Source organism: Equus asinus, chromosome 25 (genome assembly GCF_041296235.1).
Source record: "Equus asinus isolate D_3611 breed Donkey chromosome 25, EquAss-T2T_v2, whole genome shotgun sequence".
In the NCBI taxonomy this organism is placed as follows: Eukaryota; Metazoa; Chordata; class Mammalia; order Perissodactyla; family Equidae; genus Equus; species Equus asinus.
The window spans coordinates 23,293,618-23,320,510 of NC_091814.1; the positions used below are offsets into that span (position 1 = coordinate 23,293,618).

The 26,893-nt window shown below is 43.2% G+C and overlaps 1 protein-coding gene and 1 long non-coding RNA gene across 2 annotated transcripts in view; both read left to right on the plus strand.

Annotated features, from left to right (window-relative positions):
• The window catches only part of LOC123280657 (putative NBPF family member NBPF5), a 33,242-nt gene extending 29,475 nt beyond the window's left edge, over window positions 1-3,767 (plus strand). The window contains exons 19-20 of the mRNA XM_070497512.1: window positions 63-237; window positions 2,584-3,767. Coding sequence (XP_070353613.1) covers window positions 63-237; window positions 2,584-2,605 — 197 coding nt within the window. The 3' untranslated portion in view covers window positions 2,606-3,767. The remainder of the gene's footprint in view (window positions 1-62; window positions 238-2,583) is intronic.
• Window positions 3,768-7,788: 4,021 nt separating this feature from the next.
• Window positions 7,789-26,807, plus strand: LOC139041978 (uncharacterized). The gene is made up of 3 exons (XR_011498110.1): window positions 7,789-8,243; window positions 8,999-9,216; window positions 26,657-26,807. It is a non-coding gene; the product is annotated as an uncharacterized lncRNA (long non-coding RNA).
• Window positions 26,808-26,893: the final 86 nt, after the last annotated feature.

Sequence of the window (26,893 nt, forward strand, 5' to 3'; positions counted from 1 at the left end):
ATTAAGTCCCAGTACGATCAGGAATAACAATGGATCCTGTTGGCTGTGGTTTTATTTTTCAGGACTGGGTTTTGATGCTTCCCTCAGAGGAAAGAAAGCTCCCAAGCTGGAGGGTGATGCTCTTGAGGGCTCAGCTGCCTTAAGTGCCCAGAAACAGAAGATTATCAAAAGAAAACTGCTCTTCAACAAGTGGAGGATAACATGCAATTTCCCCAGCCTTCAGCTGAGGGTACTGAGGTAATCACATCGGTGGCTCTTAGATGCACTTATGCCTCATGGCTCTCTAGCTAAGATTCTAGCTCAATCTCCCGCTGTCTCTTCTCTTCCTCATTTGTTCACGCCAACAGCTGATGCGACCTCTGTCTGGCCTTCCCTCTGTTTTCCATGGGGGCTGCCACCCTGCCAGGCCCTTCCAGCTCCATCTCGTTTGCCCTCTGAACTCTGCTGTGTTCCTGCCGCTGCTGTCCTGCTCTGCTTTCATCTTAGCCACGGGGAAGCCTCAGCCCATGGTCCTCCTCATCACAAGAGCATCACTGATGCCGCTGAACACAAGGCACTTTGCCTGAAATCACACACTTTCTTCATTTCTTTGCCTTCCCTTCCCAGCTTCCCCAACTCCACTGCCTCTTTCTTCTCAATGAATCACTCACACATGGATCTTCCTCCTGAGTCATTTCGGGAATCTGACCTAGGACAACCCTTAACTGTGGACCTCTCCATGTGAAGAAGAAGAAGAAGTGTTAAAACTGAGGACAAAGAGCCCAGATGACAAAAACCAAATGAGAACCTGGGTCACAGGTGGGAGTGCTGGACTGGCCTGGAGCCAGCTTTCTCCTCGGCCCACATGTGCAGGCCTGTGCTAATGTGCATGGGGCTTCCAGGGACTCAGCATCCTCACGTCAGGGCCTCATTGGAGCTGGCATTAACACTGCCCTGTAATAAGCACCTGGTGAAAATTTAATTAAGATCAGTGCCTTGACCTCCCACCTGGCGATTCTCATTTAAATTGTCAGGAGTGGGGCTTGGGCTTCAGTAGATTTCAAACGCTCCCCAGGGATTCTAACATGCAGCTAGACGTGACAAGGACCATTCCTCTACGATGATCTCAGGTTCAGAATAGAAATGCCCAGAATGTGTGGCTGCTTCATTAAAAAGCCTGAATATCCATCAGCCATTGAGGGGATTTGTATGCCTCTCTCAACAACACTATTTGTACAACGTGGAAAAAAGTGAGAAGATAAAAGAGGTAGATGAATGGATTAGACTTCTGACCTCCCTTCTTTGAGGAGAGTTTCTCCAACTTTTCTGAAGACAAGCTAAAACAGGAAACGAGCATTTCATTGAAACCCAGTGCACAGAAAACAATACCTCCCTTATTACACATAATAAAATTTAGTATTTTCTTTAATATTTTTCATATAAAACTAGAAGTTCCTATTCCATCCAATTGATTTCAAGTCCCATGCGTTCAGCACTCCAGTTTGAGAATTTTAGTATTGATCAATTTTTGTCGTTAAGTAAAAGCCCCAAAGAGAATCTTTATGCTCATTCCCGTAAAGAGAACGTAATAGTAAGTAACAGCTGAAAGTCAGGAAAAGATTGCATGTTTATGCTTCTTATGCCATTCTTTCCACTGGCATAAAAGACTAAAGGAGAATCTTGCCCTATGCAGTGCTTTGTGGGGAATAAAGGGGTGGGGTGGGAGAGAACATAGTCAAACCAGGTGCCTCATGCTTCCCCTTCGGAGTTTTTGGTCTAGATCTTGAGAATATTCCTAGAAATGCCCTAAGGTGCATCCTGTGTGGAATCAACGCTAAAGAATGAAGGAAAATGCATGGGGCCATGGTTACCGTCCCTGCTCTGTTTTTGTTAATTCCATTTTGAGTTTCTCCTTTTTTGGTTCTTTCCTCAGTCTCTTTGGAGAAGAATTTCTCTGTAAAACCTTTTTTCCCGTTGAGCCAAAGTGATGCAACAGTGTCTGTGGACACCTCCAGATCGGAGCCCTTCCTCTCACCTTCCACAAATTATGGAAAGGGCCTGAGGCCTGGGTTCCAGTTCAAGCGTTGTGCCCCTCCTCCTCAGAGCACTGGGACGTGGAGTTAAAGAGGGTGTGCTTTTCTGCCCAGGGTCCTCTCGTTCCGTTCCGACAGCAGTCTGTTTCTGAATGTGGGGGGTGGATGCTAAGCACATCCCTCCCTGGGAGGGGTGGGAAAGCCATCACTTTGCTCCAGACTGAGGGGCTTCAGGAGTGAAGTGGCTGCTGAGGAAAGGCTGGTAGGGCTCTGGCTAAGGCTCTGCAGCCACTCTGAGCTGGGATGTCACCAGGCTCCTGGTGGGGTGAGGACAGGGTGTCCCTCGATGCTGCACCACAGCCTGGATGGAAGTGCAGGGAGGTGTTTCTTCTACCTTGTGGCTCTCACTTTCCCCTTCAGCGGCCTGTGCTCCTCCTTCAGCTCCTCCCCTCAACAGGAGCTCAGCGTCCTGCTGGCCTCTGTCGCCACATAGCCATCCCTCCAGGCTCAGCTATCATTGGGACCTGCAAAGACTCACATTTCATTTTTATTTTCTCTTTCTGTCTCTCAGATACCAAGATCTCTGGAACTAAGGAAAGATATTACTGATTTGAAAGAAACCGCATCACAAAAAGTACCATTTTCACTTGATGAAAAAAATCTGAAACAGCAAATCAATTTAAAACCCAAACAGAACAGTGAAGGGATCCTATGCTGAAGATCAACATCACAACCACAAAGCACTCTCCAAGGTTTTTACTGCAAAGCCTGCTTTGATGGGAAAAATCCCAGCCCTTCAGCCTCCAACTGCGCTAAGTCACTGAGGAGACCACCGCCTAGACCCACACACGGTTATGAGAGACCTTAACCCTTGCTGCTCTCAGTTCCCGTCCTGCACATCAGCGGAATCAGGAGCAACTGGCAAAAGACAACATGACAGACCGGGCGTTCTGTGCCACCAGCTGGGCTGTGCGAGGAGCAGACAGCACTAACTATGCAGTGCTATGGTGACAACGTTTAGCCTGAATTCAGTCATGAGGTAGTCCTGAGACAAGTGCAGAATCTAGACCACTGCACAAGACAACTGGCCTCACCTCTACAAACAAGGCAACGTCACCACAAGTAAGATAACAAAAAGGAGAAGAGACTTTTGGGCTGCTAAACGACTAAAAAGATTTCTTTAGTCCTTTGGATCCAAAAACCTCTCCTCACCTTTTGTTGTTTTTGGTGGTGGTGACATTGCCTTGTTTGTAGAGGTCAGGACAGTTGTCTGGTTCAATGGTCTACATTGTGTAGTTGTCTGACCACTTCCTCATGACTAAGCTCAGGCCGACCCTCTTGCCAAGAGCCCTACGTAGTTAGTGCTGGGTGCTTCCTAGTGGAGCCCACCTGGAGACTAAGAATGTCCGGTGTGTCCATCACTGTGGCTGCCGTACTAGCATGGGTCACGTTGTTATGGAGGGGCCTACGAGATCTGTTCATTGTAAGGGCACATTTTTTCCTTTCTATAATGAGTAAGTAATTTGGTGAGTGGTACTTTGAGAGTGTGTGAACATCCTCTTTTCTAAAGATCTTTCTCTAAATATTTTACCATCCTTAATGATCCCTGATGTATGTCGATTAACATATTTGCATTTATACATTGGAAGTTTTCTAATCCGTTCATACCTATAGCCTTGTATTTGTTGGCATTGTGCCATGAAAAAGAACATTCCTTCCCCTTCTATGCTATTAAAATTTTTGTTTTGACTGTCACTGTGGACTCATGAATTTTTTAAATTCAGTGTTATAATCAGCATCATCGTGACTGACTGGGTGGATATAAACATAAATTAAGATAAACATTCTTCTCTCTCTTCTTCATAGTTACGTCCTACAGTCTCCCATACGTTTTAGGCTGTATTACCCACCTGTAGTAGATGGTATTTACTATTTTCTGTTTCCATGTTTCTGTGTGTGTGTTTCATTTGATATTTAAGAACTGCGTAGCTAGTGCTGTATATTTCACTAAGGGTTTTTGATATCTTAGTCCCTTACTAACTTGTCAAACTTCTAATAATTGCTTTACGAGTTTGAAATGACATCTTTCAACTGCAAACTTTTACCACTGTGACCATCCAGGACATTTGTTCTGTTTTTCTCGTTTCTTCCATCCTTCCTGGCCACTTCTCATAGAATTATTTCAACCCAGTTAAAGGAATACCATTGACACACTGTTTTTCTCCCCTTGGCCCCTTCCAGATTTCTGCTTTAGATCTACAGTTAAATACATTCAATGACGACCAGCTGTTCAAAAGTCCCAATTTCCTCAGTCCTCTCTTGTTGGGTGGAGTTCATCCTGAAAAGACTCCTCAAGATGGAAGCAGGACTCCCTGAGCGTTGTATGTGCCACACTCTTTTCTGCTGCCTTGACACAGGGACAGCTGGGTGACTATGAAGTACTTGCCCACGATGACTGTCACTGAGTTTTTATAGGGTATTGTCCCGCATTGTTGTTCTGTTGAGGTGTAGACGTAGATTGATTTTCTCTCTATTGTATGTGAATTGGCTTCTTTGAGGAGCAGAGAGGGGTCTGGAGCTTCACAGGAAGTTGTTTCCTTTCCTTTAAATCTGTCAGTTCCAGGAGGCGAGGTCTTAGCGTTGACCACCCCAGTTCTGTTTCTCCCCGGGATCTAGACTTTCTCTCTGATCCTTTTGCAGCATCTTTTCTTCATTTCTCTTCTGTTTGATGCTTCCATTTCTTTATTCTGTGTCCCTTATAGTATTTTTAGACAGATATGTTGCCCTTATGAACCTTGTCATTTAGCCTATTTTTCAGAGAATTTTCTTTTTCTCCCATTTTCCCCTAATTTCTGCCAAGTCTAATTTCTCATTTTCTGTTTCTTGTCCACTTCTCTTTTGAGTTGTGTATTTCTTATGTGGTTTTGTTTTGTTCGTGTGTACAAATGCTTTGTTGGGCACGTTTAACTCAGATTCATTGTATGTCATTTTAGAGTTTTCCTATGCTGTGTGATTGATCTGGAGAGAAATCCTTTCATGAGCTGAAATTTTCGACTCTCTATTTCTGTTCTTCTCTTCTGTCACCTTGGAACACATGTCTGCTGTGTGATTTGCATGTCAACATGCCTAAGTTTCCCTGAACGAGAAACCAAAGTTCTATGTAGGAAGGTTGGGTGCTTTGAGTGGCTAAGTTGATTTCTCAGGTCTGGGTCTCTCTCTTTGGGGCGATTCTAACGGACATAAGGTCTGAGGGGACAGGCGTGGCGTGTTCTGATTCTGAGGTCCTATTTTCTTCCAGGAGGACCTTTAATTCATACCAGTTGCTTCAAATAGATTCGCAAACACTGCCAATTCGAATTGAGAACCACAGGGCTTTTACTGAACGTTTGTTTTTCATCTAAATCTCCTCCTCTAACACCAAGCATTGTGCGTTAAGGACACAGGGAGTAGTAGAATTAGAATATCCCACAACGTTTGCTTTTCCCACATTATACAGACACACGAATAAAGATGATAGCAGCAACACCACTAGCAACACGATTGAGAAAAGTAGCTTTTGGTTTTCTTACTGTCCTGGGGTATAGATAAATTATTGTTTTAAAGTCTCGTGGAATAGTTCTAATCCATTTGGTTGTTCTATAACATTTTTGCACAATTAGGTTCATTTGTTACATTGTGTTTTCAATGTCTAAAGGCCAAATGTTAAAACTTTAATTCGGTTTTATATGGTTTGCAACTCATACCTAACCAAACAAAGTATATTCCAAATAGTCTAGCCTTGACACTCAGATCTGCAAACTCCTCCACGGCCCGGGTGGAGGTGAAGTAGGGACTCCTGGTCTCCACAGAGGCTGGAGTCTGTAGCCAGGATTCCTCTCTCTGGCTGAGTTTGGGAGGAAAGGATGAGATTTCCCAGAGTCAGTTTCAAAGCTCAGCCTAACAGCAGTCCTAGTGTCCAATGGAGACTCAGGAGCTAGAAATTCTGCATAAGATCTGAACAAGTTAGACTAGAATATGTTAAAATTCTGAATAAAATAGACTATTTGAATAAACTACAGTACTTCCAATTCAGGTCTCGACCTGTCCACCCCAAAACTAAGACACAGTCAGTAATGACCCAGTTAGCGCGATCACAGGTTCTTGTACCTACAATGTCCTCACGAACGGACCATCAGTCCTGTGAACACTCCTCGTGGTCCAGGATGTAGTGGACGCAGCTTCTGCCTTTTACCCTGAAGCCCCGGGGTAACCCTGACGACGGGGTGGCACTGGCTCGGTCGCTGGGTCCCTTGATGGCGATGCAGAGGCCTCCGATGCTGAGCGGCTGGGCAGAGCCCCACGAGGCCCGCAGGGGCACCCCAGGCTCCGGTCACCCTGATATGCCAGCATTGTCCCTGTGGACGGCGCCACTGAGAGAACCCGCCTCCTGCGTCCCCGCCGCCTGAGGAAGAGGCGGAAGAGCGCCGGGACATGGCTGGGAGGCGCAAAGGACGGCAGAAGCAGAAGGGATGCGGGGACCCAGAGCGGCCGGCGGCACGCGGAGCTCCCTTCCCAAGACGGAACCTTCCTCTCCCGAAAGCAGGAGGGAGGGGGACACAGGGCGGGACACCGCGTCCCCCTCCCTCCGCGTCTAAGGCGCGAGTTTGCTTTCCAGGGGACCCTCTGTCTGCGGGCCGCTGGAGGAAAAGTGGCGGGGGCTCGGCCTGATGGGACAGTCCCGCTGAGATGTGCCCTCGGGTCGCTGGAGGCCGAGTCCTGAGTGCGCGCGGCGAAGGCACCGAGCGGACGCCCGGGGAGCGCACGGCCTTTCCAGTCCCCGCGGCCGGGACCCGCGCCGCCGGGCGCCGCCCTCCCCCCGGCCCCAGTGCGGTTCCTCCGCGACGGAAGGGGTCGCCCTGACTCCCGTGCTCTCTGCCGTCTCTCTGGGTTCGCACGTCGGGGAACGAGATAAAATCCATCATAGCGACAGGGAAGGGCTTTTAGGCTTCCCCGAAATCCACCTGCTCTGCCTGGATCACTAGAGTTTCCTGCTCTGCGGTAAATTATCTGGCAGGAAAGAAAAAGTTCCTTTCCTTTTCTTTGCAGTTGCCCTCTTCCCACTGCCCTGGGAGCTCTGATGATCCCCAGAACAGGACCTGGGACTTCCTAGAAGTGCCTCTCCCTCCTCCTCTTGGCGCCCGCGCACCCCCCGCGTCTTCCTTGCTGTCTCCCTCACCACCCCTTTTCTCCAGCTCCCTCCATCTCCTCTCCTTCCTCCATGGTACCTCTCCTCCCCCTCCCCCTCCCCCTCCGTCTCCTCCTCGTCCTTCTCATCCCTTTCTATTCCTCGCCCGCCCTTCCTTGCTGTCTTCCTCACCACCCATTTTTCCCTCACTCTCTCCATCCTCTCCTCTCCTCCCTCTGCTCCTCTTCCCTCTCCTCCCTGATCCACCGCCCCTGCGCCCCCACCGCACACGCTGTCCAAACCAAGGTAGGAAGGGGCCACCACAGACCACCACAGACTGAGAGGGCGATGAGGGATACATGTCTCCTTGGTGAGAGCCCTCTGGGGATTCTTGCTGGAAGACAGAGTGAGGTGGCCCCAGCTGAGTGGCGGAGCGTCCACAGCCAGTCCTCGAGGCCTGGGGAGGACGGGCTGATCCAAGGTGACCCCGTGCCTGGGGTGACCCCTATTTAAATAGGCAGCCTCTGAGGGACATTGAAACCAGTGGGAGACCTTGTCCTCGGCCAGCCTTTCCGGTGGAAAGCCCACGGCGCCTCCTTGTGGCCTCCGCAGGGACGGCGTGCTGGGATTCGCCTCGCCCAGGATGCTGCAAGGGCTGGTCCAAAGAAAACCCATCCTAGCGCCCCATTTAGACGGAGAAGGTCCGCTTGGACAGAGGGGCTCACCAAGAGACTGTCTCCAACTGCCCTGCTGGCGGTGTTGGGAGCTTGGTCTCCAGACCGGGGGCGCTGCCGACTCCCGGGTACGAGAACCTCCGGCGGAGTCTCAGTGCCTCTGACTGCTGAATCGTCCTCCTGTGGCGCGCCAAGAGCCGCCTTGCCCAAGGGAGAGCTCCCAGTCCAAAGGGCAAAATCACACGGAATTGCCGGCTTCTATCTGAGACAGACAGGCCTCCTCTACTGTGAATGGGATTCGGGATTCGAACGGAAGCTGCCAGAGCCCCTACACCTCGCGCCGTGAGCACAGCGCCACCCACGACCTGCGGCGGTGTGGTTGGGTGTACCCAGGTGACAGCGTTTTCTTCTGGGCTCTTTCCGTAGTGGCTGTATCTGCAACACTGTCTCTGTTTCTCTCTCTCCCCCGTCACTTTCCCTCCCTCACCTTCTTTCTCCTCTTCAATTTCCGGGTTCACCCCCACTCGCGCCCACCGCATCCCCCAGACTGAGGCCCTGCAGGGTCCTGGGTGGGAGCTCAGTGCGGTTGCAGGTGGTGCCCTCTAGATGTTTCTGCAATCGGAACATTTCTATGATTCAGCTGCCAGCATTAAAGTTTTAAACAACGGCCACTTTGGAAAGCCTTTCCCATCCTCCTGTCCCGGGGTTCCTCTAAGACTAAAAACACGTAGTCCACAGTGAAATGTTTGGTCCCTCCCGGCACCCTGTGGCGAATGCCTTCCTTAACTGAGCATGTATTGGGTACCAGGCCCTCCTCCAGGCGAGGGTCTGCATGGTGAGCAAACTCCAGTCCCTGCCCCGTGGAGCTGTCCTCTGGAGGCCAGGAGAGGGCGACAGCGCTTTGGCGGCACAGCCCGCTGGTGTCCTTCCCACGTGTGTCTTCCCCTTCCCCGGGCCTGGGGGGAATCCAGGTGAGCGTGACAGGTGAAGTGCAGGGAAGAATGGCAAATGGATGACTTCGGCGCAAGAGGCTGTGGTCTCACCTGAAGCGAGGCGGCTTCAGAGGTGGTGCTTTGACCTTTCAGGCAGCAACCTCATCCTTTGTCTCTCACTTTCTGCCCTCGCTCTCCCTTGCTCCGTGGGCGCAGGTGGGGCAGCGGCCGGATCTCAGCCCTGAATAGTCACCGAGTTCTGCTCTGCGCGGTGTTTTCTCCTGGTCCTTATCAGATGCCATTGGTCTCTCTGCAACATTTGGGGCACCAAAGCCAACTTGACCTGCCTGATGCAAACATCTGGATTCCAGGGGAACTACCAGGGCCAGTGGCTGAAGGCACAAGCATCGAATCACCAGCTCTTCAGACTCCAGGTTGGTGCCACTCAACACTAGTATTAACCACACCATTACAGGATGCCACCCACACGTAGATTTGTGGGTGTGGCATCCTTACTTTTGTTTTTTAATTAATAGACATTTTTTATTGAGGTAACTGTTTATAATATTGCATAATTTAAGATATACATCATTATGTTTCGATTTCAGTGTACACTACATCATATTCACCACCCAAAGACTAACTACCATCTTTCACCCTACACATGTGGCCTATTACTCCTTTCTCCCTCCTCCCCTCTGGTAATCATACAGTATTTGACTTTGTCTGACTTATTTCGCTTAGTATAATACCCTCAGGTTCCATCCATGTTATCACAAATGGCAAGATTGCATCATTTTTTACAGCTGAGTAGTATTCCATTGTGTATATATATACCACATCTTTACCCATTCATCCATTGATGGGTGCTTAGGTTGTTTCCACGTCTTGGCTATTGTGAATAATGCTGCAATGAATATAGGGGTATAAATATCTTTTTGCATTTGTGTTTTCATGTTCTTTGGATAAATACCAAGAAATGGAGTGGCTGGATCATATGGTAGTTCTATTCTTAATTGTTTTAGGAACCTCCATGCTTTTTCATGGTGGCTACACCAGTTTACATTCCCACCAGCAGTGCATGAGGGTTCCCTTTGTTCCACGTCCTCTCCAATACTTGTTATTTCTTGTCGTTAATTACAGCCGTTCTGACGAGTGTGAGGTGGTATCTCATTGCAGTTTTGATTTGCATTTCCTTAATAATTAGCAATGTTGAACATCTTGTCAAGTCCTTTTGACTGTCTGTGTTTCTTCTTTAGAAAAATGTCTGTTCCGATCCTTTGCCCACTTTTTAATTGCGTTGTTTGTTTTTCTGTGTTTGAGCTGTATGAGTTCTTTATATAGTTTGGATAGTAACCTCATATCAGATCTAGGATTTGCAAATATCCTCTCCCAGTGAGTGGTTTGTCTGTTTGTTTTGTTGATGGTTTCCTTTGCTGTGCAGAAGTTTTTTAGTTTGGTCCCATTTGTTCATTTTTTCTTTTGTTTCCCTTGCTTGGTCAGACACGCTATTCAAAAAGATACTGCTAAGTTTGATGTCAAAGAGTGTACTGCCTAGGTTTTCTTCTAGAAGTTTTATGGCTTCAGGTCTTACATTCAAGCCTTTAATCCATTTTGTGTTAATTTTTGTGCATGGTGTAAGATAATGGTCTGCTTTCATTCTTTTGCATGTGGCTGTTCAGTTCTCCCAACACCATTCATTGAAGAGACTTTCCTTTCTCCATGTATTTTCTTGGCTCTCTTATTGAAAAGTAGCTGTCCATAGATGTGCAGGTTTATTTCTGGGATCTCAGTTCTGTCCCATTGATCTGTGTGCTGCTTTTGCGTCAGTATCACGCTGTTTTGATTACTATATCTTTGTAGTATGTTTTGAAAGCGGGGCATGGGACACCTTCAGCATCATTCTTTTTTCTCAAGATTCTTTTGGCTATTCAGGGTTTTACATTGTTCTCTATAAATTTTGGTATTCTTTGTTCTATTTCTGTAAAAAGTGTCATTGGGACTTTGATAGGGATTGCATTGAATCTGTGGATTGCTTCAGGAAGTATGGATATTATAACTATGTTAATTCTTCCAATCCATGAGCATGGAATTTCTTTGCATTTCTTTATGTCTTCTTTGATTTCTTTGAACAATGTATTATAGCTTTCACTGTCTAGGTCTTTCACCCTTTTGGTTAAATTTATTCCTAGCTATTTTATTCTTTTTGTTGCAATTGTAAATGGGATTGTATTCTTAATTTCTCTTTCTGCTATTTCATTGTTAGTGTATAGAAACACAACTGATTTTTGTCTGTTGCTCTTTACCCTGCAGCTTTACTATATAGACGTTACTTTTTAGAACAGTTTTGTGTTGACAGATAAATTGAGCAGATAGTATAGAGTTCTCACATACCCCCTGTTCTCCCTCACACAATTTCCACTATGATGGCATCTTGCATTATTGTGGTACCCTTGTTACAATTGATGAACCAATATTGATACTTTATTATTAACTAAAGCCCATAGTTTACATTAGAGTTCATTCTTTGTGTCACACAGTTCTATGGGGTTTGACAGATGCATCGTGTCACGAATCCACCAGCACAGTGTCATACAGAATAGTCTCACTGCTCACCAGTCCCGGCGCTTCCCTTGTCCACCCCTCCTCTCCTCCTCACAAACCCACGGCAACCACAGACCTTTCCACTGTCTCTGTGATTTTGCCTTTTCCGGAATGTCCTACAGTTGGCATCATACAGTGTGTAGACTTTTCAGACTGGCTTTGTTCACTCAACACTATGTGTTCAAGGTTCCTCCACGTCATTTACGGCTTGATGGCTCATTTCTTTTTATTGCTGAACACCATTCCATTGTACAGATGTACCTCAGCTTGTTTATCCAGTCACCTAAGGAAGGACATCTCGGTCCCTTCCACTTTTTGACAATTATGAAGAAAGCTGCTATAAGCACTCATCTGCAGATTTTTGTAGGAACATAACTTTTCATCTCATTTGGGGAAATACCAAGGACTGTGATTGTTGGATCAAATGAAAGAGTATGTTTAGTTTTGTAAGAAACTGCCAAACTGTCTTCTAAAGTGGCTGTGCCATTTTTGTGTTCCCATCACTAATGAATGAGAGTCCTATTGATCCACATCCTTGCCGACATTTGGTGTTATCAGTGCTTTGAATTTGAGTCATTCTAATGGGTATAGAGAGATATCTCACTGTCGTTTTAATTTGCAGTTCCCTAATGACAAATGATTTTATGCATCTTTCTGAGGTTTCTTTGCCATCTGTATTTCGTTTTTGGTGAAGTGTCTTTTTAGATCTTTTGTCCATTTTTTAATGGGGAAGTTAGCTGTCTCATTGTTGAGTTTTAAGAGTTCTTTGTATGTTTAGGATACCAGTCCTTCATCAGATATGTGTTTTGCAAAGATTTTCTCCCAGTCTGTGGCTTGCCTTTAATTAGCTTAACAGTGTCTTTCACAGAGCAGAAGTTTTTAATTTTAATGAAGTCCAACTTATCAATTTTTTCTTTCATGGATTGTGCTTTTAGCATTATATCAAAAAAGTCATCACCAAACCCAAAGTCACCTAGATATCCTTCCATGTTATCTTCTATAATTTTTGTGGGTTTTACACCTTACGTTTAGGACTATAATCCACCTTGTGAAAGGAAGAAGGTCTCTGTCTGGATTCTTTTTTTTTTCAGTGTAGGTGTCCAGTTGCTCCAGCATCATTTGTGGAAGAGACTACCATTATACTTTCTCCATTGAATTGCTTTTGCTCCTTTGCAAACATTAATTGACTGCATTTATGTAGATCTATTTCTGATTTTGTTCCATTGACCTATTTTCTGTGTTTTCACCAGTTCCACACTGTGTGGATAACTGTAGCTTTCTAGCAGGTCTGGAAGTTGCTAGTGTCAGTCCTTTGGGGGTTTTTCTGATCTCCATCATAAGAACCTGCTCAAGCACCTGCAGATAAAACTCACAGAAGTGTGGGGACTCACCCCCAAGTCTGGGCCCCCAGGAGTTTTAAACTCTCAACTATTCCACACTCAGCAGCCAGCAATTGGTCAGTTACCATTTAAGTGTCCCTAACAGTTGCTGGCTCCAGCAGCTCTGTTCCCAATGAGCTGTCATTCTCTGCATTAGCCTGTCTCGCTAGTGTTTGGGTGGCATCTCCTTGACGTTCTCAAAATAAAAAATATTAGCTTAGGAAACTTAGGAAGTCACCCAGTTTTTCCTAAGACTTTCTAAAAAAGACAGACCTTTGAAATGCAATGCTATCAGTTGCATAATAAAAGCTCTCCCCCACAATAGGAAAACACATAGGAAGAAAGGGTTGATTCTATTATTGGGAGAGGGAGGTAAATATTTCTTACAGAACTCGTTAACTCTAGGGTAGGAATGATGTCAAAGATTTTAATCATCAGAGGGGTTTGTACTGAATGGAAGGTTCCCAAATTGCCATCCAAAGGTTGCAGCAGGTCATGACACATTCCTGTGGTTGGCAACAACAAAAAAATAGAAGAATGAAAGTGTGGCTTTTGCTTGAAACTAGATATATTCAAGCTAAAGAACTATAATTAGTCTGCGATTGTGTCCTTTCTATTTTGTTGTCATTGAAATATCTTTCATGTGAAATGATATTGATAATAGATGTTTGATTTTTGCTTTTTAACCTCTAGTTGGCTAATTTTAAAATTTTGTAACTTTATGTTGTTTCCCACGGAAGGAAATGAACTTGATGATAAGTTCTAAGTCTAGGATTCTGTGTTGAGCCTAGGCTCTCCCTGAGAAAACTGAAGTTCTCATCTCCTTTGGGCAAAGAATGTGGACAGAGGACACCGCTGGGCTTTCCTCATAAAGGACTCAGCAGCAATCCTCAGAGAGTTTGAAAAACAAGCCCAGGATCCCCACATAGCAGTGAATTTTTCATTCCAGGCAGTCGAGGAAGAAGGGAGGAGTAAGAGAAAGCTCCTATACCCCTGTGGAAGGAGAATTCAGGGGCTGTGATCAAGTCGATGATTAAGTCTCCCATCCCTTTCTCTTTGGGGTTTAATGCTCGAAGGGGAATAAAAAGTGATCATTAGGACAATGACTTTCTGCATCTCGGTTTTATCTTTTCAATGACGATGACCAGATTGTGTTCTCTGCTAGTTTTCTTCCTAGCCAGGAGAGGGGTCAGTGCCCATGAGTCACTTTCTTAGGAGCAGCAATTCCTTTCTGTTAGTGGTTCAATGGAGAAGAGGTAACAGAGCTGTGCTAAGATATTCCCAGCAGCAGGGTCTACCCTGCGTCGCAGTGGATGTCTCTGAGCTGCAGAAACCCTTCAGCATGCTGCGGGCTTCAGACCTGGGGAGATCATTTCTGAGCCTCTGGTAGAGTCTTTTACTGTTACTCCTTTAAGTGGTCTCTCCTCTCACACCCAGTCATGTGACATCCTCTTCTTCCCAGCCTGACTGTCCAAGGATAGGACCCTCCGAGGAAATGAGGGTGTGGAGAGGAAATAAGAGGAAAAAGCAAGAGGGCGCCAAACCACCTAGCAGAAAAGTACAGAGAAGTGGGGAAAATAACTGTTTTCCATCACAGGGGTGCTGGGACAATTTGAAATCAATATAGGAAAGAAAATTAAACAACTCTTACCTCATAATAAATACAAAACTTAATTACAGGTGGATTGTAGATTTATATGTGAAACATAAAACAATAGTGCTTCTAGAATATTACATAGCTGAATATCTTCATGACCTAAGAATAAGGAAAGCTTCAATAAGACACAAAAGGAAAAAGAAACAATAAGTTGCAATTCATTATAATTAAGAACCTCTGTTCACCAAAGATACATAAAGAGAGTGAAAAAGCAAGCCACAGAGTGGGAAAAGATTTTGTAACACATAGCAAAAGGCTTGTCTCCAGAACATATAAAGAACTCCTAAAAATCCCACACGGCATTATCATTGTTCTGTGCGGTCGAGTTGGTTGTCAAAGGAAACAGTCTCAGAAGACCTGGGTCTTTAACTGTGGAGTCTGACAGGCTGGCTCCCTAGAACGTCTGTCAGCGTGCTTCGTGGGCACCTTCATCTTGGTTATTCCAGGTCTGCGCCATTGCCCTCCTCAGAATCTTTCAGTGTTTACAGGTTGTCGTCTAGATCTCACACATTACTTGTTAAATTCATCTCCAAATATTTCATCTTTTATTGTTATTGTAAATGGAATCTTTTCTTCCATTCTGTTTTCTAGCTTGTTATTCACGTATATAAGAAAGTCATTGATTTCTGTATGTGCTGTGTCTCATGGCCCACTGTGATGGGTTTGCTCTTGGTGCTAAAGGGGCAGGAACAGATGTACAAGGATGGAAGGGTTTCTCCTCTAAAATTACAAGAAAGTGGAACCAGAAGCCAAAGTCCACTGCAAGCCTATGGTATAAAGGAGAACAAAGGCATCCGATAATTCAAGTGGCCCAGGCCAGGCCAGGCCTGCAGAGAAGGAAAGGACAGACTTGCCCGTGATAATGCTCAGTGTGCTGCTTAGTGAATTGTTCAGCCGAGTGGAGACCAAAATATCTAAGGGACTTGTTATCAGTTGAATTGTGCCCCAAAAGATGTTCAACTGCCAACCCCAGTACCTCAGAATATGACCTTATTTGGAAACAGGGTCTCTGGCGAGGAGAAGTTCAGACGATGTCATTAGGGTGGGCCCTAATCCAGTGTAACTGGTCTCCTTATGAAAAGGGGAAATTTGGGCCCAGAGACAGAACGTCATGTGAGGATGAAGGCAGAGATCAGGTGCTGCATCGACAAGCGAAGGAACGCCAAAGATTGCCAGTGAACAACGAGAAGCTGGGGGCGAGCCGAGGACAGACTTCCCCTCACACCCCTCAGAAGTCAGCCCTTCTGACACCTCGATCTCGGATTTCCAGCCTCCAGGACTGTGACACCAATTTCTGTTGTTTAAGCCAACCACTGTGTGGTATTTTGTTACAGCAGCTTCAGCAAACTAGTACAAGATCCTAAGTGGGAAATAGAAATTCTAGGACAGTGGTTCTCAGTTGTGGCTCCCAGACCAGCAGCATTAGAATCACCCAGGAACTTGCTGGAAGTGCACACTCCTGGGTCCCTCACTATATCTGCTGAATCGGGAACTCTGGGAGTGGGCTCCAGCAATGTGTTTTAATAAGCCTTTCAGATTATTCTGATGCACGGTACAGCTTGAGAGCCACTGGTCTGAAGAAATTCCCTATTCTTGGGCAGCTGGAAGGACTCTGAAAAATGGGAATCCGAAACTGTTGAACCAGACATAGCTTTATTCACAGTGGGCTTCTTTCTCAACGTTTTTTATTCTGGTATAATACACATGACATAAAATTTACCATCTTAACCATTTTTAAGTGTACCATTCAGTGGTATTAAGTAAGTTCTTACTGTTATGCAACCGTCACCATCATCCATCTCTGTAACTCTTTTCATCTTGCAACACTGAAACTCTATACCTATTAAACAATAAATCTCCATTCTCCCCCGCCCCAGGCCCCGGCAACCACCATTCTACTTTCTATCTCTATCATTTCATTACTCTAAGTACCTCATATTAGTGGAATTATACGGTATTTGTCTTTTTGTGACTGGCTTACTTCACTTAGCGTAATGTCCTCAAGGTTCATCCATGTTGTAGCATATGTCAGAGTTTCCTTGCTTTTTAAGGCTGAGAAATATTCTATTGTATGTATACACCATATTTTGCTTATCCATTTATTAATGGACATTGGGTTGCATCCACTTTTTAGCTATTGTGAATAATGCTGCTATGAACATAGGTACACAAGTATACCTCTTCAAGACATGCTTTGAAATCTTTTGGGTATATACCCCCAAAGTGGAATTTCTGGGTCATATGGTCATTCTACTTTTAATTTTTTGAGGAACTGCCTTACTGTTTCCCACAGGAGCTGTGCCATTTTACATTCCTACCAACAGTGCACAAGTGTTTTTCTCCACATCCTCTTCAACACTTGCTTTTTGTATGTTTTAATCATGACCATCCAAATGGGTTTGAAGTGGTACCTGCGTTTATCTAGTGATTAGTGGTGTAGAACATCTTTTCATGTGCTTATTGGCCTTTTGCATATTTGTATACAAATTTTTTCTCCCTTTTTTTAATTGAGTTGTTTGGATTTTTGTTGCTGAGTTTTAGGAGTTCTCTGTATATTCTGAATCTTAATCACATATCAGATATATGAGTTGCGAATATTTTCTACCATTCCATAGGTTGTCTTTTTCTCTGCTAATAGTGTCTTTGGATGCACAAAATTTTCCCATTTTCATGAAGTACAATGTGTCTGCTTTTTCTTTTGTTGCCTATGCCTTTGGTGTCATTTCCAAGATACTATCGCAAATTTCAACGTCATGAAGATTTTTCCCTCTGTTTTCTTCTAAGAGTTTTATGGTTTTAGGCCTTACATTTAGGTCATGGATCTACTTTTAGTTAATTTTTGAATATAATGTAATGTAAGGGTCCAACTTCATTCTTTGGCATGTGAATATCCAGTTTTCCCAACACCATTAACTGAAAAACTTGTCCTTTCTCCATTGAATAGTCTTGGCATCCTTGTCTAAATCATTTCACCACATGTGCAAGGGTTTATTTCTAGGCTCAGTGTTCTATTCTGTTTGTCTATATGTCTGTCTTTATGCCAGAATCACACTATTTTCTTTTTAAAGATTTTATTTTTTCCTTTTTCTCCCCAAAGCCCCCTGGTACATAGTTGTATATTCTTCATTGTTGGTCCTTCTAGTTGTGTCATGTGGGACGCTGCCTCAGTGTGGTTTGATGAGCAGTGCCATGTCCGCGCCCAGGATTCGAACCAACGAAACACTGGGCCGTCTGCAGCGGAGCGTGCGAACTTAACCACTCGGCCACGGGGCCAGCCCCGGGAATCACACTATTTTGATTATTGTAGCTTTGTAGTATGTTTTGAAATCAGGAAGTGTGAGTCCTCCTGTTTTCTTCTTTTTCAGGATTCTTTTGGCTCATCAGGGTCCTTTGAGATTCCATATGAATTCGAGATGGTTTATTCTATTTCTGAAAAAAAAATATCATTGGGATTTTGGTAGGGAATGCATGAAATCTGCAGATCACCTTGGGCGGTATTGACGTCTTAACAATATTAAGTCTTCCGATCCGTGAGCATAAGATGTCCTTCATGTCTTCCTCAATTTCTTTCAGAAATGTTTTATAGTTTTCAATGTACAAGTCTTTCACCTCCTTGGCTAAGTTAATTCCTAAGTATTCTATTGTTTTTGACGCTATTGTAAATGGAATTGTTTTCTTAATTTCCTTTTCAAGCTGTTCATTGTTAGTGTATAGAAATGCAACTGATTTTCCTGTGTTGACTCCATATCCCACTTCCTTGCAGAAATCATTTATTAGTTCTGACAATATTTTTGTGGAGTCTTTAAGGTTTTCTACATCTAAGATCATGTCATCTTAGATGTCGAAAATTTTAGAAATTTTACTTCTTCCTTTCCAATTTGAGTGCCTTTTATTTCTTTTTCTTGCCAAATTTCTCTGGCTAGAACTTCTTGTACTATGTTGAACAGAAGTAGAAATGCATCCTTGCCTTGTTTCTTATCTCGGAGGAAAAGCTTTCAGTTTCACCACTGAGTTTGATGCTCACTGTGGGTTTTTCATATATGACTTTCATTATGTTGAAAGAGTTTCTTTCTATTCCTGTTTTGTTTTTATCATGAAAGGGTGTTGATTTTTGTCAAATGCTTTTCCTGCATTGCTGGAGATGATCATGTAGTTTTTATCCTTCATTCTGTTAATGTGGTGATTACATTGATCGATTGTTGTATGTTGAGCCATCTTTGCTTTCCAGGAAGAAATCCCCCTTAGACATGGTGTATAATCCTGTTAATATACTGATGAATTCGATTGCTAATATTCTGCTAACATTCTGGGGATTTTTGCATCAATGTTCATAGGGATATTGGTCTGTAAGTTTTCTTTTCTAGTAGCATCTTTGTCTGACGTTGGTATCAGGATGCTGCTGACCTCATTGAATGAGTGAGTGTTTCCTCTTCTTCAATCTTTTGATAAGTTTGAAAAGGATTTATGTTATTTCTTCTTTAAATGTTTGGTAGAATTCACTAGCGAAGCCATGAGATCCAGGGTTTTTCTTTGTCAGGAGATTGTGATTATTGATTCAATCTCCTTAGTAGTTATAGTAAGATTATAGTAAGACCTATAGTTATAGGTCTATTCAGATTTTCTATTTCTTGGTGATTTAGTTTTGGCAGGTTTTGTTTGTCTAGGAATTTGTCCATTTTATCTCAGTTATCCAACTTGCTAGCATATAATTTTTCGTAGTTCACTCTTATACCCTTTTGCTTTCTGTAGAATCAGTAGTAATTCCCCTCATTTCATTTCTGATTTTAGTAATTTGAGTCTTTTCTCTTTTTTCCTTAGTCCACCTAGCTAAAAGATTGACAATTTTGTTGAGGTTTTCAAAGAAACAACTTTTGGTTTCCTTGGCTTTCTCTATTCTTTTTCTATTCTCTATTTCATCTATCTCTGCTCTAATCTTTATTTCCTCCCTTCTGCTAGAGTTTGGTTGAGTTTATTCATCTTCTAGTTCCTTAAGTTGTAAAGGTGGATTATTGATTTGAGACCTTTCTTCTTTTTCAACGTAAACATTTTCAGCTATAAAGTTCCCCCTTAGTGCTGCCCTTGCTGTGTCTCATAAGTTTTGGTATGTTGTGGTTTAGTTTTCATTTGTCTCTATGTATTTTTAATTTCCCTGGTGATTTATTCTTGATCAATTGTTTGCTTAAGAGTGTGTTGTTCAATTTCCACACATTTAAAAATTTTCCACTTTTCCTTCTGTTGTCAACTTCTAACTTCACCCAGTTGTTGTAGGAGAAGATACTTTCTATAATATCTATCTTTTAAATCTATTGAGACTTAATTTGTGGCCTAACCTATGCCTTTCGTAGAAAATGACCCATGTGCACTTGAGAAGAATGTGGATTCTGTTTTTGTTGGGTAGAGTACTCTGTATATATCTGTTCAGTAAAGTTCATTTATTGTGTTTTCAAGTCCTCTATTTCCTTATTTCTCTTCTCTCTGTTCTGTGCATTATTGAGAGTAGACTAGTAGACTATGAGAGCAGACTAGTAGAGTATCATTGAATAATAGTTTCCAAATATTACTGTAGAACTATTTCTCCTTTCAATTATGTGAATCTTGGCTTCATATATGTTTAATGGGCTGTTATTAGTTGCACAAATGTTTATAATTGTTATATATTCTTGCTGTATTGAATCATTTATTAATATATAATGTCCTTTGTCTCTTGGAATTTTTTTATTTAAAGTCTATTTTGTCTGATATTATTAGAACCAGTCCTGCTCTCTTTTGGTTACTATTGGTATGGAATATTGTTTTCCCTTCTTTCACTTTTAACTTATTTGTGTCCTTGGATCTAAAGTGAGTCTTTTATAGAGAGCAAACAGTTGGAACATGTTTTTTTAATCCATTCTGCCAATTGGAGAATTTAATCGATTTATATTTAAAATAATTGCTGATAAGGAAGGACTCACTTTGTTTTCCATATGCCTTATAGCTTTTTTGTCCCTCATTTTCTTCATTACTGTCTTCTTTTGTATTTAGTTGATTTTTTGGTAGTGAAAATTTAAATTCCTTGCCTATTTCCTCTTGTGCATGTTCTATGGCTATTTTCTTTGTGGTTCCCATGGAGATTATATTTAACATCCTAAAGTCATAACACTGTATTTGAATTTATACCAGCTTAACTTCAATATCATACAATAACTCTGCTCCTTTAGAGCTCTGTCCCCATCCATTCAGTTGTTGATGTCACAGAATTACATCTTTATACCTTATGTGTCCAAACACGTAAACTAATAATTTTGGAATGCACTATTCTCTTAAATAGAAAACAAAATGTATTGTCAGTGTTTGAATAATTTACATATATATATGTGTCTCCCCCACCATCCCCCTCACTTCACCCTCCCTCCCGCTGCACTCTTTGAGTCGGGGAACGTGTCTTAGTTTTCTTTACATCTGTTGCAGAGTTTACCACAATGCAGTGATTCTTCAGCAAAAGTGCCTGAAAACTTCTTTTTAATGAGTGTGTGAAATAGAATTGAAGTAGACTTTTTTAAACCCTTGAGAATGCAGTATAATAAAAGCTAACAGGTATTAAGCAGTTAGTATAAGTCAGGCATTCTTTTAAGGGCTCTATATAATATTTCATCTTATTTTTATGGAAACCACATGTGAGGACTTTACTATTATTATCTGTATTTTAGTATTATATTCATTATCCGTATTCAGTAAAAGGAACTGAGACTCTGATATATGAATAGCTTTCCAAGGGTCAGGTGATTTTAGGGAGCCATGATGTGGACTAATTTCATCTAAGTCCAGAGCTTAGATCTTTAACCACTTCACTCCACAGGTGTGGGGCACAATGAAAACAATGACGGGTGAAAACTTTCCCAGTTCAGAGATCTCTGTGGTCACTCCAGGGTAGAAGGGAGAACAATGAAGGCAAGGTCACCTTCTCAGAAAGGTCCTTCCTGACATTCTTTTCTGGAGTTTGGGCTGCTCCTCCAGATGTCCTCATCTGAGCGCTTATCACCTTGCACCAAAATAGCCTGTGGATTCCACCACTGGCAGCTGTAGAATGGGGCTCATGGGTCTCCTCTATCACTGGACCCCCAGCCCTTAGCCTAAAACCTAGTACACATTCAATAAATATTGTTGGAATGAACGCATCAAAGAATACGTGAAAAAGAAGAAATGCTCCCTCATCTGTCCCATCACTGGTCTGTGCACTCCCACACAGGAGGCGAGTCACATACAGGGGAACACCAACCAGAGCTGAAAACTTATTCAGGTTCCCGGACATCTTCTCCATTTGGAGGAAGGGCAGCTGAGTGCAATGAGGGGCAGAGATGTCTGTGTTTGGGGATAGAGAATGCAGACAAAAGGAAAAAATAGAGGAAGAAAGGTGGTAGAGAGCTATTAACAATTTCTGACCCAGGGCCACATCAATCAAGTTTAAACCAAGATAAATCTCCCAGATATTTTCAAAGCAAACTTGCTCCCCTTCCTCATCCCCTTCTTCCCATTTCTGTCCTTCTTCTTCTTCTTTCCCTTCTTCTCTTTCTCCTCCTACTGTTCCTTCCTGTTCCTCCTCTTCTTCTAATTTCCCCAAGGCCTAAGGACTGTGGACTTCATGTTCTAGCCAGTGAGTAGTAATTGACACTTGGGGTGGAGAGAACTGGAGGGGCTTGTTACATCAGATTTGCATCCTAGAGGAAAACACAATAACATGTCTAAGATTTAGTCATGGGTCAGGACTGATGTCCCCAACATCCTATCTGCACTGATAACACATTTGAGATGATTTGGCTACTTGGCTCCTTTTGTATAAGCACCTGACGATAGGAGCACAGGAGCAGTCAAACCACAGCCCAGGAAAAGTCACCATCATCACAGGACTCCCAGTCCCATCCATCCCCAGGGAGATTCCCCCACAACTACAGCTAGAATATACCAGATCTGGTTACTGGGAGTATCTCTTTCCTTATGTAGTGCTCCCCTTAAAAGAACTCGTTCTTTTTGAGGATCTTCAGGTTAAGGATGCAAATGGATCAGTCCATCTGGATGAGTTAGGAAGGGTTAGGATAAAGTGCTTCCCCCTGCCTTTAATTCCTCTGGCTATTTTAATGGCTACTTGAAGGAGGGGTGAGGGTTGACCTGCTCCTCTAGCAAGATTCCTGAGCCCTAACATTCCAAGCACACAAGTGGTTAAAGTAGAATCAACCATAAGAGTAGACATTCTTTTGAACTATGTTACAGTGCTTCATCCTCTGCAGGAAAAGAGTTCACAAAAACACCAACCTTGAATTAATGTGATTTATTTTCCTATCCTCTGCCAATAACATTCTACTTACTAGGTAAGTTGTTCCCCATCCTTGGGATCCCATGGTTGGGAGAAGACGTCTGGGTCCCATGCCAAGGAGCTCTCACTGATAGATAAAAAGCACAGCTGCCTCAGTTGTCTCCAGCCTGTTGCTAAAACTAGCATGAGTTCTGTATCTATGCCAATCAAAACCACGGAAATCCACCCAAAACTGCAAGGGGTCAGCTCTGGGGAGAATCCTCCTCCACCAATGCAGTGCTGGGAAATAAGGAGAGGGAGACATGGTAATGAGAGATCTGTCAGTGAGGCCAACGACATCTTAGTGGGAATCTCTGGTCCTCATCAGACTTTCCATTGGCAGCATTGATCTATTCCTCACGTAAAAACCTCTCTTCCTTTAGCTCTAGTGATTTCATTATCTCATGACTTTTCTTCAACTTCTCTGAACATTCATCCTCAGGTTCCTTGGCTGGGTTCTTCCTTCATGAATTCCGTAAGTGTTGTTCCCTACTAGAGGACACATCTCTCTCTCCCTTGTAGATTGCATGACCCCTTTGGCTTCAGTTACTAATAATTAACTGATGGCCCCCAAAATCTCTACTTCCAATCCAAATATTTCTTGTGCTGAAGACCTCAAAATCCGGCTGCCGCCTAGATGTCCACACAAGTACCTCAAGCTCTACATGACCAAAGGAGAGTTAATCATATCCCTCTTTACCCCAAAACCAGTTCATCAAGCAGACATCCTGACTTGATAAATGACCATCAGTCACCCGAATGAAGATCATGGGGCTATTCTAAACTTATTCCCTTCCCATCTTCTGTATTCAACTGGTCACAAATTTAAAATCTTTAGGATTCATCATTACCCACCATTCATCCCCAAGCACACTGCTCTACTTCAGGCTTTATCTGGACTATTGAACCTAACTCAATACTGGTCTGCTTGTCCCTACTAGAGTACGTCACCACTGTGCAAACAGCATGATCTTTGTAAAATATAAAGATGACCAGGTCAGTCTTCCCTTTAAATAATTTAATGTTCCCATCATCTACAGCATAAAGTCCAAAATCATCGTCATGATGTAAAAAGTCCCTCCATGATCTGGCTCCTGTTACATGGCCAACATCAGCTCCTGCCTCTACCCGACATACGTCCCATGCTCCAAATTTACAAAACAGCTTCCTGCTCCTACAACATTGCATGCTCTCTCTAACAGTAATGATTTGGAATGTGCTCTTCCCTCAACCTAAATTGCACTGATACAGCCTAAACTTTTGGACACCACTCAAGACATAGCTCAGAAGTTACCTTTCCTGCAGTTGCTACCCCTGACACCCCAGCAGAGTCAGGGCTCCTATAGCCCCTCATTAATATTTCTATATACCTTGGATGCATCAGACTACAATTGTGTGTTTGTGTGAATGCCTGTCCTACTACATACTGAGCAAGGAACATGCCATATTCATGTCTCCCACAGCAGCACAGCATAGGTGCTCACTGCGTGCTTTGTTGAGGTGCATGCAGGCACATGTACACACTATATTACACATGCTTTGGGCCACGGTTGAAAGGACCCATGAGAGCCAGGTTGTCACAAAGAGAAGGAAGGCACAGAGACCCACTTGTTTAGTGTCCCCACACTCATCATTCCCCCATCGGATCCCAGGTCCTCCTAGACAGCAAAACTGCCTCATCCTGAGTGAGAGAGGGACAAGCTGATGGCTGAGGAAAGAAAAACAGGATCTTCAGCGTCAACTGCCAGCAGCTAAGACTCAGAATACATGGCTCTTGACCCCCTCCCAGTGGCAATAGGTGGTAACTGTGACCAAATAACACCAAGATGCAAAAAATCAGAGTCACTCCCTCTAGCAATATCAAACATTATATTAGATCTCCAGACCAGAGAGAAGATGACAAGTCTCCAGAAATCAGTCCTGAGGACACAGAATATATAATCGAAATGACTAAGAATTCAAAATACTATCAAAGATAGACATGTTGAAATGCTCCAGATAGTGGAGAGAGAACTAAGACTAAAAATAAGTGAAGAAAGTCTCTGAGAAATATCTGATTCAGGAAATGCAACACAAGAATTATAGGTATTCAAGAAGGAGAAGAGAAGCAGAATGAAGTAGAAAGCTTGTTCAAAGAAATAATAGCAGAGAACGTCCCAAACCTAGGGAAGGAAATGGAAATCCATGTGGAAGAGGCTATCAGATCTCTTAAATATGTCAATGTAAAAAGACCTACTGCAAGGCAGATAGTAGTGAAACTGGCAAACGTGAATGACAAAGAAAGAATACTAAGGGCAGCAAGGCAGAAGAAAATAACCTACAAAGGAACCCCCGTCAGGCTTACAGCAGATTTCTCTGCAGAAAACTTACAGGCTAGGAGAGACTGGAATGACATGTTCAAATCTTTGAAGGACAAAAGCTTTCAGCCAAGAATACTCTATTCAGTGAAAATATCCTCAGATATGATGGAGAAATAAAAACTTTCCCAGACAAACATAAGCTAAGGGAGTTCATAGCCACAAGACCCCCGCCCACAACAAGAAATCCTCAAGAAGGCCCTCATACCCGAAAAAAAAAAGGAGAAGAGGGTTACAAAGCACGGAGTAAGGAGTTAAATGGGTAGACAGAATAAGAGCAGGGTTGCCAGCACTCAAGTATAGCATGTAAGAGAAAGGGAAGGAAAATAGCAAAAACAAAGATAATCTCGTCATTTTAACCAGAAACTCATAACACAAGGTGGAATAAGATGTGAAAGAAACAACTTAGGGGGAAGAGGAAAAGGACTGAATCGATTTAGTCTAAGGAAATAAGAGGCCATCAGAAAAGGGACTATCTCATCCACAATATTTTGAATACAAACCTCATGGTAACCACTAAAGAAAAAAGCAGAACAGAGACACAAATAATAAATAAGGAGAAAACAAAGAAACACAACATAAACAATTACATATCTCGGCTGGTAGACCAAAATACACAGGATGAGAAACAAAGGAAATGCAAGAAAACTGGAAAACAAGTGATAAAATGGCAGCATTAAGCCCTCATATATCGATAATCACCCTAAATATAAATGGATTGAATGCTCCAATAAAAAGACACAGAGTAGTGAGTTGGATTAAAGAACAAGACCCAAAAATATGTTGCTTCCAGGAAACACATCTCAGCTCCAATGACAAACACAGGCTCAGAGTGAAGGGATGGAGGATGATACTCTAAGCCAATGGCAAACAAAAGAAAGCAGGTGTTGCAATACTTATATCAGACAACGTAGACTTCAAGATAAGACAGGCAAAGAGAGACAAAGAGGGGCAATGTATAATGATCAAAGAGACATTCCATCAGGAAGAAATAACACTTATAAATCTCTATGCTCCCGACACAGGAGCACCAAAATACATAAAGCAACTTTCTCCCTCTTCTCTAATTGTACCTTCTGATTCCAGCTGCACCATGGTGGTGACCCAGATGAGCAACCGTGGAGATCCTGGGAGGGTTGTGGAGGATCCTTGGGGTTACAATTGATAATTCTTTACAAACTTACCCAGGAACAGATTGTTTTCTAGATTTTGCAGAATCAAGTATTTATAAGTCAAACAATCGTTCTTTTTATTTTTCTGTCTCTCATAGCAGAACTTTACTGCCTAATTATCCTAAAGTGCTGCCTTGGCAGGGATGACTGGCCCCCAAATTTGTGCTCCCTTCCAAGCTGAAGAGTTACTGCTGGCAAGCAGCTGTCCAGCCACAGACCCCGGGTCTCAGTGTCTAGTGCACGTGGGAGGGACCATGTGACTAGTCCTCACCAAAAGATCTTGAGCAGAGGTGATGTGTGTCACCTCTGGCTGAGCCAGTGAAATTCCAAGTACATGGCCTTTCATCTCTCTCTTTGATTGTCATCTGTCTGCACGCAGAGGATCCGGCATTGATGACAAGGTAGAATCACAAGACAGAAGGAGCTTGGATCCTGAGTCACCATTTCAGAAGAGAGCTGCCCAGAAGAGCTGCCTGACCAGGAATATCCACTTCAAATTTTCGTGAGTGAGAAATAAACGTTAATTGCGCTAAGTTGCTGAGATTCAGGATTGTTTGTTACAGCAGCTAGAATCAGTTACTCTGACTCGAAAACTTTCTTCCTTAGAGTGAAGATG